The sequence below is a fragment of the Ictidomys tridecemlineatus genome, chromosome 7, assembly GCF_052094955.1.
Source record: "Ictidomys tridecemlineatus isolate mIctTri1 chromosome 7, mIctTri1.hap1, whole genome shotgun sequence".
Taxonomy (NCBI): Eukaryota; Metazoa; Chordata; class Mammalia; order Rodentia; family Sciuridae; genus Ictidomys; species Ictidomys tridecemlineatus.
The window spans coordinates 146,662,032-146,677,222 of NC_135483.1; the positions used below are offsets into that span (position 1 = coordinate 146,662,032).

Sequence of the window (15,191 nt, forward strand, 5' to 3'; positions counted from 1 at the left end):
TAAAAAGATAGTTCCAATTTGGGAGATGAACTTTATACAATGTGGCAAATGATATAATGGAGTCACAAAAAAGGTTTAATTGGAGTAAGTGACTCACCTGCCTTAGAAATCCTAAGACTTCCTAAGATAAGTCTATCTGAGTCTTGGAAGATAAGTAGAAATCTGCTAGATAGAAAATGAGAAAAGTAATACTCCCAGTGATGGATGAAACAACTTGATGTTCTCAAGGAAACTGAAAACAACCATACAATTTAGTGGGAAAGTCAGAAAAGCATGAGACTCTGCAGAAGTGGATAAGAAAAAGTCTCCGGCCATTCCAGTAAGACTGTACTTCATCTGAAAAAAGAGAAAGTCCCAGAAGGAGGTTTAACACCACTCTTGTACTCCATGCAGATTACTCCTGCATACCAGACTGAAGAAGAGCCAGACCAGCGGCACTTGAGATCTAAAATCTTGAACAAAAAATCATGGGATTCAGTAACAACAGCACTTGAATATTTGACTAGGTATAAGGAATGAGGAAGATGAAGGATTTTAGGATAAATTCCAAGTTTTGTAGCTGACAGTAATTTTACCCTGAATAAGAAATTAAAAGCAAGGAGCAAGTTTTGGAGGAAAATGTTTCTCGAATTGGGTGTCAACATACTTTATATACAAACATAGATATGAAAAATTGTGTTATATTTGTGTAATAAGAATTGTAATGCAAAAAAAAACCCCAAAGTACATGTATAAAGGCATGAATTGGCATTAACATAGTCTATATACAAAGATATGAAAAACTGTACTCTATATGTAATAAGAATTGTAATGCATTCTGCTGTTCTGAATTTAAAAAATAAAATCAATAAAACTAAAAAAAATAGAAAATTGTTCTAATCTGAAGATAACAGGCTTGGAGGAGCACACAGAGTATCCCACTGCAGACATGGAGCAGGCGACCGGAACTGAGTCTGGAGCACAGGAGAGGGCTTGGAAAGAGCTACAACTATTCAACCACATCATATTTTTAAAAATCATTAAAGTAGTGAGATTTGCAGAGAGAGCAAATCAAGAAGAGAATTTGGCCTCAGAACAAGCCCTGGAAGCAGTGTTTAGTTACAAAACAAGAAATCTGAGAAGAAATTACCAAGAAACAGCGCCAGGAGGAGGACCATGGTTTCAGGAAGACACAGCTGTCAGGGAGTCTTGAAGAGAACCTATAAGTCAGCTGTGTCCAGTGCCATTCATAATCAAGCAGACCGGACTAAAACATTCTCTGGATTTTGAACAAGATCAGTGTTCATCACATATGGTCTTGTTGGTAACACCAATGAGAACAAAAGGAGTGAAGTGGAGGTCAGAAGTCAGGCTCAAGAGGATGAAAAGTAAGGTGGAGTTAGTAAGGAATGCAGTTTAGACCTGCAAACAACTTAGCTGTGAGGAAGAGCTTAATGCCATAAGACAAAGGGAAGAAAGGAAGATGGACCTCTTCATTCAGTCATACCAGGAACATACTTCATTATATTCTAACTGGAGACATTTGAGCATTTAAGTGAGGGGCAGGACTCAGAATAGAGAAAGGGAGTTAATGAAGACGGCAAATCAGAACCTAAAAGGCAGGATCCTTTCTCAGAGGATGGCTCTCCCTTTGTGGGGAGGAATCCACAGATACAGGACAGGTGCAGAAGGAATTCCAGCCTCGTGACTGTCTACTTTTGTAGGGGAGAGTTTCTGTGAGGTTCTGTTGGTGACCTCAACATTTCTAAGTGTATAAGTTTTGGTACAACCATGCTAGGTTATGTACGCTTGCCTATGTGATTCTGATCTTTCACTTTGCAATGGCTGTTGCAAATTATGTTTTCAAAGAATCCCTTGAATTCCTAGTCCTATATCAAAGTGAGCATCAACATTAGTCCACTGTGTCTAATCCCTGTACAGCAAACATGAGCACAAACAAGTGTGACATTTTATAAGAAACAGACATGAAGAATTAGATCAATACAGATGGCAGATTTAACAGCAACTCTAAACTAAAATGGAAATGTAAGTTTCTCCAAAAAGATTTTCTTATAGCAAAGCAAAGCAGAGTCCTAAGGTACAGAATGTTAAGCACTTTAGTATAACTCAAAATTTCACTATTAAGTAAAAGAGGAAAAGATACCAGGTAATTGAACAAATTGTCATTAATTTGTTAGTACAATTATATATAATAACTATTATATTCATCAAAAGCCTATTACATGCCTACTATATAACAGGTAAGAACCTTTAGTTTGTATGTAAAATATAAATTATACAATTTTTCATTTTAGTTAGTATGTTGTCTTGGTAAAATTAACATTAACAGTCAAACTTTGCCTTTGTTTCCTAAGCTGCATGTCTTCCATCACTCCTTGTATGTGGTCCACGTTTTCTTTATTTTCAATGGTTACATCCTTTCCATAGGCCCAGGACGCCTGATTGGAGATCTGATCCAGCAGACCTTGACCTTTTTCACGCAAACCTTGCAATCCCACATCTAAAATAAAAGTTATTAGATTTAATCTCTTAACTAAGGTGTTTTTCCCTCCCTCAAATAAATCCTCTCAGCAGATACTGCACTTGGAATCCAAGCATAAAATCTTTATATATTAAACCACATTGGGATGGAGTCCTCTGAACATCTCAAGGAATAAAATCCTTTTAAACGGAGAGCTCTCATACCAAATTCTCCCTAAAGGGAATGTTTAAAACACAAATCTCCATAGATAATAATTTCTTTTAAAAACTGAAAGCAGGAAGAAAGTATGTTAATTTCTATTTTTACAAATAAATTTTACTATTTTTTTTCCTGTTTCTTGTGTTCCTATTTTTAGGACAACAATGTAAATATTTTGTTTAAAAACAGTGTAAAATTTGTGAGATTTCAAGACACTCACATGGTGTATTATCAGTGTAAAGGGATGCCGAAAGCTGTAAAGTCAAGTCCAACTTACGCACCACAGGAGCAACATTAGGATATATTTACAATATTCCAAGTCAGACATGTGTAGAGAAATTCTCTCCTTTTTTTTTTTAAGGAAAAGTATGACTTAAGGAAACTACTGATATTTTAAAATAAATTTCATTTGGTGTATTGAACATATACTATGCATGTCATCTGTTAAACTAACAATTAGGCTACAAGCAAATAAAGCGTCAATACAAAAAATGTTTTTCTGAAACCAAGTCCCTGAAGCTGTTTTCCACAATTAATTAATCTGATTTGATCACATGTCACCACTTTCTACACCTGCTTCCTCTGCTCCTTCCCTCAATGGACAGTCCCTTCCCATTTTCACATCTTGGCCTAGGAAAGTTCACTGCATTTCTTACTGTGGAAACATTTAAAAGGTCCCGATGACAAAAGTAACGGAGCTTTCATTAAGAGCTAGCTTAATGAAATGGGACCACTCCCTCCTCAGAAACTAGGTAACCCTGACCATATTCCCAGGCAGAGAAACAAATGCACAGAACCAAACCAACTATTTTTTCACAAGGTTAGGATATAGCAACAACAAAAATCATTGCATAAAACACAGTTCGGGGCATACAGAGTTTACCACAGAACACTTCACAACTAATTACAGTTTATGCATGCACTACAAATAACTTCACTGTTCCTAGGATATGCAAGATATAGCACCTGTAGTAAACAAAAAGGCCAAAGGCCCAATGAAGGGAGGAGTGCCTAATCACAATGAAAAGTAAAAATTTTTAGCAAAAATTAGACTCACTCAAGGGAATAAAACCCCTTTAATACTACTTTTTCCTGTGTTCCCTGCAAATAATAATTAGTTCAGTATAAGCTGACTTAATTGTGTAACCATGATAATGATATTTTTTTTTTAAAAAAGAACTCTTATGTTTCAGCATTTTTAAAATCTGCTTACCAACACTTTTCAGCTTCTCTTCAAGCAGTTTTAAAGTTTGCTGAATCGATGCTCCATCAGCTGGTGCTACATCTACGCACAACATCCCTAATAAGCCATCCAACTGCTGAGACAACTAAAGCAGAGGGACACCAAAGAGACAACCCTGATGTAATCAGAATCTAAAGTGTTTAATGATGAATGAGGTTTATCTAATGAGGTTATCACAATTACACTTGAAAACATTATGCTGTTAAGAGACAAGAACAAATAATCAGAGTACATGTTATCTAGAAGATGGAACACACAGATGCATGCACCAGAAAGACAAAGGAGAACATCCAGGTCAGCAGAGTGCAAAAAATTATGGACACTACCATTTCCATCTATGTTAAAAAGCATACATTTTGAAGAACAGTCAAAATGAAATATATCTATTGGTTTGGAATACTTTAGTTAGACAATCAAAGGTTTAATTGCATGCAGTATGACTTAGAATCATTTGTTAAATCAGAAAATTTTATCACGTTACCCCCACCAGTAAATTACATTATTGTTCAAGGAAAATAATTAGAGCAGACATGCAAACCTGCAAAAATTATGTGTGGATTGTTCAGATTATCTGAGGAAAAGAGAAGCGATCAGAGTAGACACTTACATCTTGTGCAACACCATGGAATTCAAGAGCTGCTTGTAAGAGATTTTGCCTGAATTCCAGCTGACTGGCCTGCCGATAACAAACATCACTAAGTTGTTGCTGTAGTGACTTTAGTTCCACAAGATCTTCCTCATCCCCAGCATTCAAGAGTGCGGCAATTTGCTGATTAAGTTCCACATATACTGCAAACCATTCCTGTAACAGAGGTATCACAAAGTATGTTAAGGATCAAATTAGCTCCTGGAGGACACATTTTATCATTTCTCCAGACAAACTAAGTAACATACACGTGAACACTTTTATAAAGCAACACTGTTTAAGAGAGAATGTAAAATCCCCATCCTTCCCCACATCCTTCCATCATGATCCCTGGAGCTTGCTGCTGCCTGCCAATGGTAGTCTCCTGTATCCTCAGTCTGGCTTCTAGATGTTCCCTTCCTTCATATGCTCTAAAACTTGTTCACCCTCATAGTGCACAGTTACCTTTGCAGCCCCCTAAACTGGTTGCTATCTTTATTTCCACACCAACATACACAAGCCCAGACTCATTACTATTTCAAACCATTTTTCCCCCCTCTTGTCTGGAAAACCTGTGAAATGCAGGATGCTGGATTACGCCCTTCCAGCCTTTCCTGTGGTATCCCCTCATCCCCCTGGGGGTTCCTCTCTGCATTTCTCTCTGTGCCAGCCTTCTTGGTGATGGCCTTCATGTACCCATGCACCAACACTCTGGACTCAGCTCCTCAACTGTTTCCCTCACTTCCACTACTGCATCCTCACCCCATCTCAGCTACCTACTCCACTGGCCCCAAAAGCCTGTCATCATGTACTGCTTACTAGGCAACTCTAAACTCTCACTTTTGTGAATTCCATTCTCTCATCAGATACTGACTCCAATGCCCTTTTTTTAGCTACACCCCCAGAGGTCCACTGATCTATTCTCCTTTCATGTCTGACACTGCAGCTCTTGGCAGCCTCTCACCCTTGGTCAGAAGCTACAGCCACCTCCCGGCATACAACCCTGGCCCACCACACCTGCCCTCCTTCCTTCCATCAAATTCACCTACTGAAACCTCAAACCTGGCTTCTCTGCCTACTGTGTGTCTGTACCAGAGTGGCTGAACACAGCTAGGTAAAAACCACCACAGACATGCCCTGCATATCAACCGTCAACGATGGACCACACATGTGATGGTGGTAAGACTACACAGCCTGGAGACATCATAGTTGTCCTAGTTCCTGTAAGTGCACTCTATGATGCTCACTCAGCAACAAAATCACCTAATGATGCATTTCTTAAAGTATGCTCCAATTAAGCGATACACGACAGTCTGTGCATATTTTTTTTAAGATATAGCTAAATAATTTCAAACAGAGGTTCAGTAATCCTTGCAGGTTTCTCTAAGCAATTCACTTTCCCATTCTCGTGATTTTTTTTTTTTCACTCCTTAAGTCTCCAACTCCCTTTTACAAACTCTTTACTCTAGAAGAACTTCTTAATTCTCTGGATGCAATTAAAAGAGAACAGTCTCATCTTCCCACCAACAAATCTACAACCTTCCCTCCTATAGCCCTGTGCTCTGCCTCCCCACTCTACAGAGGCCCTGCTCCTGAGGCCAACACTCCTCCAGAGCATGATACCCTCTCTTCTGCTGCCTGTGCACAACTCTGCTCTTGCAACTATCATCTCTTTCTCTCTGATCAATTCTTCTGTTTCAACTGGATTATTTCCATCAGCACATAAGCAAACTGTAACACCTATCCTGAACAAAATACATGCTTTAGGATCTATACATTTTAAAATTCTGTATATTAAACCTCTAAAAACAAAACTTTCCTTAAAAGATAACATTCTTCGTTTCATTCCCCATTCTTTTAAAATTCATTCTAAGTCAGGATTTAGTATTTTCCACTCTTCTAAAACTAATCTTGTCAAGTTACCAAAAAATTCTCAGAGCTTGAGTCTTCCACCAGCAAGACTTGCTGGTTCAACCTTGGGAGCCTAACACTTCCTACCACTTCTGCCACCTCCATTCCAAGAGCTCCAGTCTTCCATTTGCGCTGCTTATCCCCCCTCCCTATCTCCCTATCCTCCACCCGATAGCCAGTGATCTTTTCAAAACATAAATCAATTTTTGTCTCAAAAACCTCTCCACTGATCTCATGTAACATTTAAAATAAACTTTAAGCTCCTGTTCATGGGTTAAAAAGACATAACTTATTTTGGCCCCTAACTTCCTCTCATTTTCTGTGACCCTCTGTCTTGCTCCCAGTACTCCAGCGATGTCCACCTTCTCATTGTTCTTTAGTTATATTCCTGCCTTGGGGTGCTTCCATGCTATATCCTCTATCTAGAGGGCCCTTTGTTTGGATTACTCCATACCAACTTGAGGTTTCTGATTAAATGTCATTTCCTCAGAGGAGGCTTTCTTAAATGCCATACCTATAGTGCCTCTCTACTCCCTACCTCCCCAACATGATTATAATTCCATATGGTAATCCTGGGCGATAACCTAAGAGCCTAAAACAACCTGTGGCATATCATATGTGCTCGATTAATGTGCTAAATGGATGCATTAAGCACAGAAAACACTCTTGGCATTGAATCATAGAGGAAACAGTGTATTATTCTGCCTCACATGGAATGTTTGGTTACCACAAGTAAGGAGGAGGGATGCTGCTCCATCTAACAGATAAGACTAATGTTATGGATACATGTCCTGCAATGCATGGGCCAGCCCCTACAACAATTTTTTATCTGGACTTAAGTGTTAGTGGTACAGAATTTAAGAAACATGCTCCATCCAATGGTGATAGTAACACCTGCTATACTTACTTTATTAGTTGCTGTAAGAATTTCATCAAATAATATACATAAAATACTTGTAAAACTACAGTTATCACAATGATTAAGCAGACTGACAATTTAAAAAGTATAGAATATTACCTGAGAAAATTATCATTGTCATGGTCTCATATCTCATATCTTTAGTAATTAAAACTTAACTAAATGCTCTAAATAAAGATATCCAAATCTCTGAAGTAGTGGCAATGATTCTGAGAAAAGTAGTAAACTAAAAGATCAGAATTCCAGGATGGCACTTCTCAGTGAGAACTACTTACACTAGATCACCTGGGTGTTCATCAAAATACCCAAGTTCTTCCCTCAGCCTCTGAGTCTCTGGGGGTGGGGCCCTGGAAAATGCATTTTTAACAAGCACCTCTGACAATTCTTGACCATTAACGTTTAAGAACCACCACTGTGGAGCTGATTTTTGTCCTCGTTTGAAATCTTAAAATACATGTAAGTTCTAGCAACGTGACCAGGGATGTAAATACAATATAAAGACTAATATGTCTCAATAAATTAATGCCTAGAATTGGAGTTACTGATGTTACTGATTGAGTATGTCATAAATAAATGACAAACTCTATACCTCTGTGGGACTGAGGGTCAGGGGGTCTGGCTTACATATATGTATATGTTTAAAATTAGTCAAAATGTTTCTTCCTAAAAATAGAATGTATATAACCTTAGGTAAACAGCTGCATTCAGTTTATTATGGCCATTCTTGTACTCTGTTCATACACATTTACTGTGTTGAAATTTATTAATTTATAGCAAAATAAAAACTCAACACCAAGATTTGGGGTTTGGATTAAGATGATAAGTAGGGGGCTGAGGATGTGGCTCAAGCGGTAGCGCACTCGCCTGGCATACGCGGGCGCTGGGTTCGATCCTCAGCACCAATTAAAAATAAAATAAAGATGATATGTCCACCAAAAACTAAATATTAAAAAATTCTCTCTCTCTCTCTCTCTCTCTCTCTCTCTCTCTCTCAAAAAAAAAAAAAAAAAAAAAAGATGATAAGTAGGGAAAGCATTTGAATGTTAGAACGAACAGCCAGGACTGACACTATGATTGTGGTTGAGCCAGTGTCAATACATAGTTGGTGAAATGATCATTTGCACTTTGCACTTTAAACCAAGAACAGGAATCCCAGTCTGGGAGGAAAGAAATACTGCCAACCCAGGCTATGTTATACACTTAGGGCCCTTTGGAGGCAGAAGTCAGTACTGTGGAAGGTGGGACAGTGACAGAATGCAGAGGCAGCTTCAGAAATGCATGCTTCTACACTCTCCTGCTATGCATTTTTTTTTGTGTGTGTCAGGGATTGAACTCAGGGGCACTGTGACGTATCCCCAGCCCTATTTTGTATTTTATTTAGAGACAGGTTCTCACTGAGTTGCTTAGCACCTAGCTATTGTTGAGGCTGGCTTTGAACTTGTGATCCTTCTGTCTCAGCCTCTGAGATTACAGATGTGTACCACAGCACCAGCATGTGCTCTTCCCAACACACTCCTACCCTACCCAAAGGTAAAAGTATATTTACCATTGTAGTCAAATATTTTGAGATTTATAAACAGACTCTACAATCACTTCTATTCACTTTGATATTTTTTGTTGGGTTGTATTCAAAAACCAAGCAAACTTCTAATTCACGGTCCTTCACAAATAACTACAGATCAGGAGGATTTTCATTTTTCTCTATTAGTGCTGAATATCCTAATAAATTTGAGTTGATAGCTTTATTTCTGCATTACTCTTTCATGTGGAATGGAAAACATAATACTTGACATGGTACTTCAATACAAAATGGTCTATTAAAGTTTTCCAAATTCTACCCTTGCTAACTATCAATACTAGAAATTTTCTAAGACCTGAACAATTCCAGTAAATAATTGAAGCTGTTGTTTTACTAATAGAGAAAAGAAGTATTAGAATATCTTAAACATCATATACTAACATATTCATCCAGCACCAACCAACCTAGTCTTTTTTTTTTTTTTAATTTTTTTAAATTTACATATGACAGTGGAATGCATTACAATTCTAAGGTGACAATGAATGCAGTGCCACCTACTGGCTAAAACAATGCAATTATCTTTTCTTAAACCTTTTAAAGAATGGAAAATTTTTTAATCTATTCAAAAGTGGAAAAAATAGCATAATGAAGCCCCATGTGCAATCTAGCTTCAATAATTACCCACTTGTGGTCAATCCTGTTTCAACTATATTCCCATTCAATATGTCCCGACCCTCCAATTTTCCAATATCCCAAATATCACACATGATTTAAGGAAACAAAATCCACAATAAATCAAGAGTATATTTTTTCCTCTGGGGTCCAGATCTATCAATACAGATGTCAAAATATGTGCATGGGGCTGGGGTTGTGGCTCAGTGGTAGAGTTCTCACCCAACAAATGTGAAGCCCTGGGATCAACCCTTAGCATCACATAAAAATAAACAAATAAAATAAATGTATTGTGTCCAACTACAACGAAAAAATAAATATTTAAAAAAATGTGTATGTGTGTCCTCAAATAGCAAGAGAATATACATGCATACATACATACATACATACATACATACATACATTGTATCTTAAGCATATCCATGCAATTTAGTAGCTTTCCCTAAAAGAGAGAGTGAGGGGGTCCTATCTAGATATCAGGATGTCTATGTTTTTAACCTAATCTAGCAACTTATTGATTTTTTAAAAAAGTCTGTTTCTTCATCTATAAAATATAAAGGGATATTTTAATTTATAAGGTCCTTTCCAATATAAAAGTTATGTATATCTTTTCCACATTATAAGTAAGTGTAAGCACATGAAAAGAGATGCCATATGTAATTTATTTTTTAAGCTGATTTAAAAAATTCATATAAAAGTATATATAAACAAACATTTAAACACAGGGTTCTCTATGTATGTCAATGGTAATTTCACCCACACAACATACAATATAAAATGTAATTCCAATACTTTTTGTGAATTTATACATGATATATGTAGAATCCAATTTCTAACTATAACTCTCTTGGTAGCTTTTAAAAATAAAATATATATATATATATATATATATATATATATATATATATAAACCCTATCTTTGGGCTCCTCAAGTATCGTGTTTCCTTACTAAGAGGACTTTCGGAACACTTGGTGACTAAATTCTCTTAAATAAAACCTGATATTCTATGCAAATACTGCTTTCAAAAATTTACAGGGAAACAAATTATAGAAACCATCTATACTACAGTAACATGTTCCATCCAGAATAATCAAATAAATCATAATCCATATAAAAAATTTCAACAGTGTAATGGTATTTTAAAAGCCTAAGAGAGGGCTGGGGCTATAGCTCAATGGCAGAGCACTTGCCTAGTATATGTGAGGCACCGAGTTCAATCCTCAGTACCACATAAGAATAAATAAATAAAAGTATTATGTCCATACAATAAAAAAAATATTTTTTAAAGTATAAGATAATTAAAGATCATAACTTCAGGAACAGGGTTTATAAATTAAAAATAAATTATTCTAATTTTTTACCATAAAATGAAGAACCATATTGGAACCTGTGAAATGGATAAACTATATGGGATTTTTTTTTTAGTTATAAATGGACACACAATACCTTTATTTTATTTATTTATTTTATGTGGTGCTGAGGATCAAACTCAGTGCCTCACATGGGCTAGTCAAGTGTTCTACCACTGAGTCACCACCCCAGCCCCAGGATTTCATTTTTTCAAGTCTCTCACAAGCACTAATTAGAAATGTTAGACTACCTATGTACCATCTTTATATGATTTCCAAATCTTGTGATGGCTCTTTCTACATATTATTGTCTCAGCTAGACTACAACTCCTTTAGGCTATGTTATGTAGATTATCGGCCAGTGCCACCGACAGTTAAGCCTCACTCGGGGAGGAAAAAAAAAAAAAAAACCTAATTGGAGAAAGATTACTAAAAAAAGCAATATGAGGAAAGTAAACAGAATGTATCTCCTTAAAAATAAAATGATTATTTGATATTATTAAAATATAGCTCTAATAAAGATGAGATTTACTCAAATTTATTTGCAAAGAATATTATTTATTCTTTAACCATACTTAGTTAAAATATATATTTCTTAACTGTTCAACTTTTATTACCACTTCAAGTAGAGGAATTGATGGGTAAAGAAACACACTGTGAAAATATAATGTTCCAATGACCCTTCAAACTTACCTGTTCCAGAGTTTAACACTATTACTGATGGATTTTTGAAGATGGATAGACCAAGGAGATAGAATTTAATGGATCAAATTTTATATTTCCAATTTTGTATTCAATCTATTTAAAATTACCATAAAAAGTAATATGGCTTCAGGGAGGGGGGATAAACTACCTAATCTACAAACTATATGACTACTTTCTCCACATAGAGAACCAACTATAACCAAGCATGAGCTTAATAAACATCTGTTTCTTCCACATAGCAAGTTGTTGCATTTTAAATTCTCTTGAACAATTTTATCTATAATCTGAATAAGGATTGATTTATTTCCCAATCTATACCTGTGATCTGTCTAATTATCCCCTTCACAATTACAAATGTGACCCCTAAATGCACAGAGAATGAAAGATACTCTGCCTCCTCTGTACTCCCTCTCCATCAGCTGTGTGTAATGCCGCAGTCCTGGTGGTATTCCCAGCATTTAGTTGTACAGCATGCGCCCAAAGAAGTAGGGAAAGGCCTTCCTCTAGGATTTTAAGAACAAACTTTTCTATTGGAGGGACTAGTGATGAAGGCTCTATTTTTGTACTCTTTTTTTTTTTTCCATCACTATAGCTTTTAAAATTTCATCTACACTGTATTAGAGAAGTAACAATATAATGAAACTGCATTGCAGGTAAAACCTAAACCAACCTTTGAATTAACATACACTAAGTGGTCAAAATGAAAACTTATAACCTCTAAGGATTCAATAAACTGTATTCTAGGCCCCTATACAAAGTTAACAGCAGCTTAGCACTTAGTACCACCTATGCTAATTATGCACAAGAATAACTGCACTGTAACTTGCAGAGGAAAAAGCCTCTCACACTGTGCTGGCTCTCAATCTCTTCATGCTTCTGCTGTAGGGCCTGGGAAGCCCTAATAGAGTCACCAATCCCCCACTGGGCTCTCAGTTGTTCCGATCCAGGTCCTTCCAGCCAGTTTACAACCTGTAAATGAAAGTTGAGATGAAATTTTAGAATAATCAAAGGCTTTTCAAATTTTCAGTCTAACTGGTTTTCTCTCCCCCAAATTCCTTAAGTATTTTAAACTGAAATTCTTTAAGTTCTACTACATAAGTAGTAAACATTTCTTTCGGAATTACACAGTTATAATATGACATTTCCAAAATTTACACTTTGAAAGATGTACACTGTAGCCTTAAGCTTTCAGTTATCTCATCATGTGTCTAGCTAAAAAGAAATCAGGAACGGTTCTATAAAAGAGGATTAAAAATTAACTTATGATAAGACAATCAGAAAACTACAGAATTTAGAGTTGAAAGGGAAATCAGAAATGACATTGGTCAAGGTTATCTAACACTTAAGAAAATTGAGATTCAGGGAGACTAAATGACTTCCCCAAGGTAACATAATCCATTACTAAAAAAAAAAAAAAAAAAAAAAAAGAACTAAAACCTGTGTGATCTGGACTAATGTTCTTCCCTAAGCACTGAAAAAAAAAATTGGATGAACTAACAAAAGCTAAAATACTACTTTCTCATTTTGAAAAGAAAATTTAAAAACTAACTACAGAATTATAATACCTTTTAGGTGCTTTCTTAGGATCAACTAAACATTCAGACACATAAGAAATCCCACCAGCTCCAGTCCACCCAGGATAGAGGGGAAGGCATATAGCTATAGTTGATCCTGGTTGGCACTTTAGGAGTTCCTCTTCTCCCAAGTCCCTTTTCTATCCACATGGGAGAGACACAGGAGTCACTCCAGCATGAAAAGTTCACATCCCTCAGGGCCACACCCATTATGAATGTCAACTGAATTCATGGATGTCCCCAGTTCTGCCTTCCATCAAATAGTATAGTTCTCCCAGAACTGGGGTAATTTTTACTATAAGCAATACCACCTGATAACATAGGTGACATTTCAATTTTTATCAGGTTCTCAGGAGAGCAGAGGTAGACAGTTAGGCAAAGAACAAATACTCAGCAGACAGAGTGAAAGTTTTGTTAAGTCTTCACACACAATCATCCCATGAAGGAATTTTAACCAAAGAAAACACTACTGCCGAAATTTACCTGTTGCTACATTAGAATAAGAAATTCAAAATTATATGTAATGTTTAGATTTATGCCTTAAATCTAAACTTATGATAGCTCCCAAGGAGTGAAGGCAGTTTACTATGGTCTGCATGGACAAGCTTGCCTTAGAACTGTGTCAACACAGCCAGTAGCCCCACAGTGCACTCTGTCATATCACCAGCTTTACATTGTCTCGTTTTTAAACCTAACAGTACACACATCTTTATTTTTTATAATTATATAAAAGGACATCATAAAAAACAATCATGTGTATTTTCTTCCATTAATTTTTCACATAGTTTTCATATACTACTCCAGATTGGGTTGCTACAGTCAGTTCTCAGAGTGTAAGTTCTATCCTGTATTTTTCACTTATCATTAAACTATCATACTCTAATGAGTTTCCAAGTGGCTTCAGTTATTACAATTTTCAGTGATTTCAAGAGTCTCTTTTTTAAGAATATCAACCTATTTGCTTGTCTGCCTGCCTCTCTCCCATCTAATCAACCAGCCAGCCAGCCACTCAACCAACCAATATTAGGCACTAAGAAATATGGTACCTTAAATAACCATTATATCTGCTACATTCTTATTGTTGGACATTTAAAGTGGTTCCACTCTACATCAATTCTAAGCAATGTGATTAAAAAAAATAGATAGCAATTACATATGGTATTTTCTCTAATTCTGTATCATTTTCCTATGACAGGTTTCTGATATAGAACTTCTTGCATTCAATGACAACAAAATAATAATAAGTAAAAAACCCTCAAAAACAAGAGTCAAAGGATAAAACTGTTGACTCACTGGAATAGCCCTAAGTAGTGGAACTTTCTCTTGGTTAAACTATATTTTCAGAGTGCCAAATTCATAGGCAAGCTATCCGCAGATGCTCTTTAGAATGCAAAGGTTGGCTTGTCCTTCAACATCTCCATTTTTTCTTTTTTAACCTTTCGTGTGTGCTGTCTTCAGAAGGGCATAGTACTAACATCCTGTGTCTCTCTATTAGCCTGTCATATCACTCTTTCACAAAAGAGACAGATGAACAGTTTGGTATTAGAGAGGCACTACACATGAATCTAAATGCTGAATTCTGGCTCTGCTCCCACTAGTCCAAAAACTTTTGTTCCTCACCTTATAAATGATGTTAGTGATGCCCACCTTACAGGGTTATACCAGTCATCGTATGTAAGATACTCAGCACTCAGCGCAGTAGACACTAATAGCTGCCAGCCTCTGCTTTTCCCAGGTTTTCTGTAGCCTAGCTTCTTGTTTTTCTCACGTCTGCATTTTCCAATCAGATCCCTGGGTTCTCAAGGAAGTCCCTGAACTAACTACGGTATCCAACACTTTAAAATATGGAAATAAAAAAGAGTAAGCTTTAAAAAGGAAGCTTACATCAACATTTTTAAACAATTTTCCATTTTCCTTTTGATCATAAGTTATTTCTCGTTTATCACTACATGTTTGAGCATGGATATGGACACACTGAGATAAAATGAGATGA

General features: G+C 36.4%; 1 protein-coding gene across 2 annotated transcripts in view; it reads right to left on the reverse strand.

Annotated features, from left to right (window-relative positions):
* Sestd1 (SEC14 and spectrin domain containing 1) overlaps positions 1-15,191 on the reverse strand; it is a 131,268-nt gene that overhangs the window by 16,177 nt on the left and 99,900 nt on the right. For both annotated transcript variants that reach the window (XM_078017676.1, XM_078017677.1), the window contains exons 10-13: positions 12,471-12,593; positions 4,531-4,725; positions 3,894-4,008; positions 2,341-2,500 (exon numbers count right to left, since the gene is read on the reverse strand). In XM_078017676.1, coding sequence (XP_077873802.1) covers positions 2,341-2,500; positions 3,894-4,008; positions 4,531-4,725; positions 12,471-12,593 — 593 coding nt within the window. The remainder of the gene's footprint in view (positions 1-2,340; positions 2,501-3,893; positions 4,009-4,530; positions 4,726-12,470; positions 12,594-15,191) is intronic.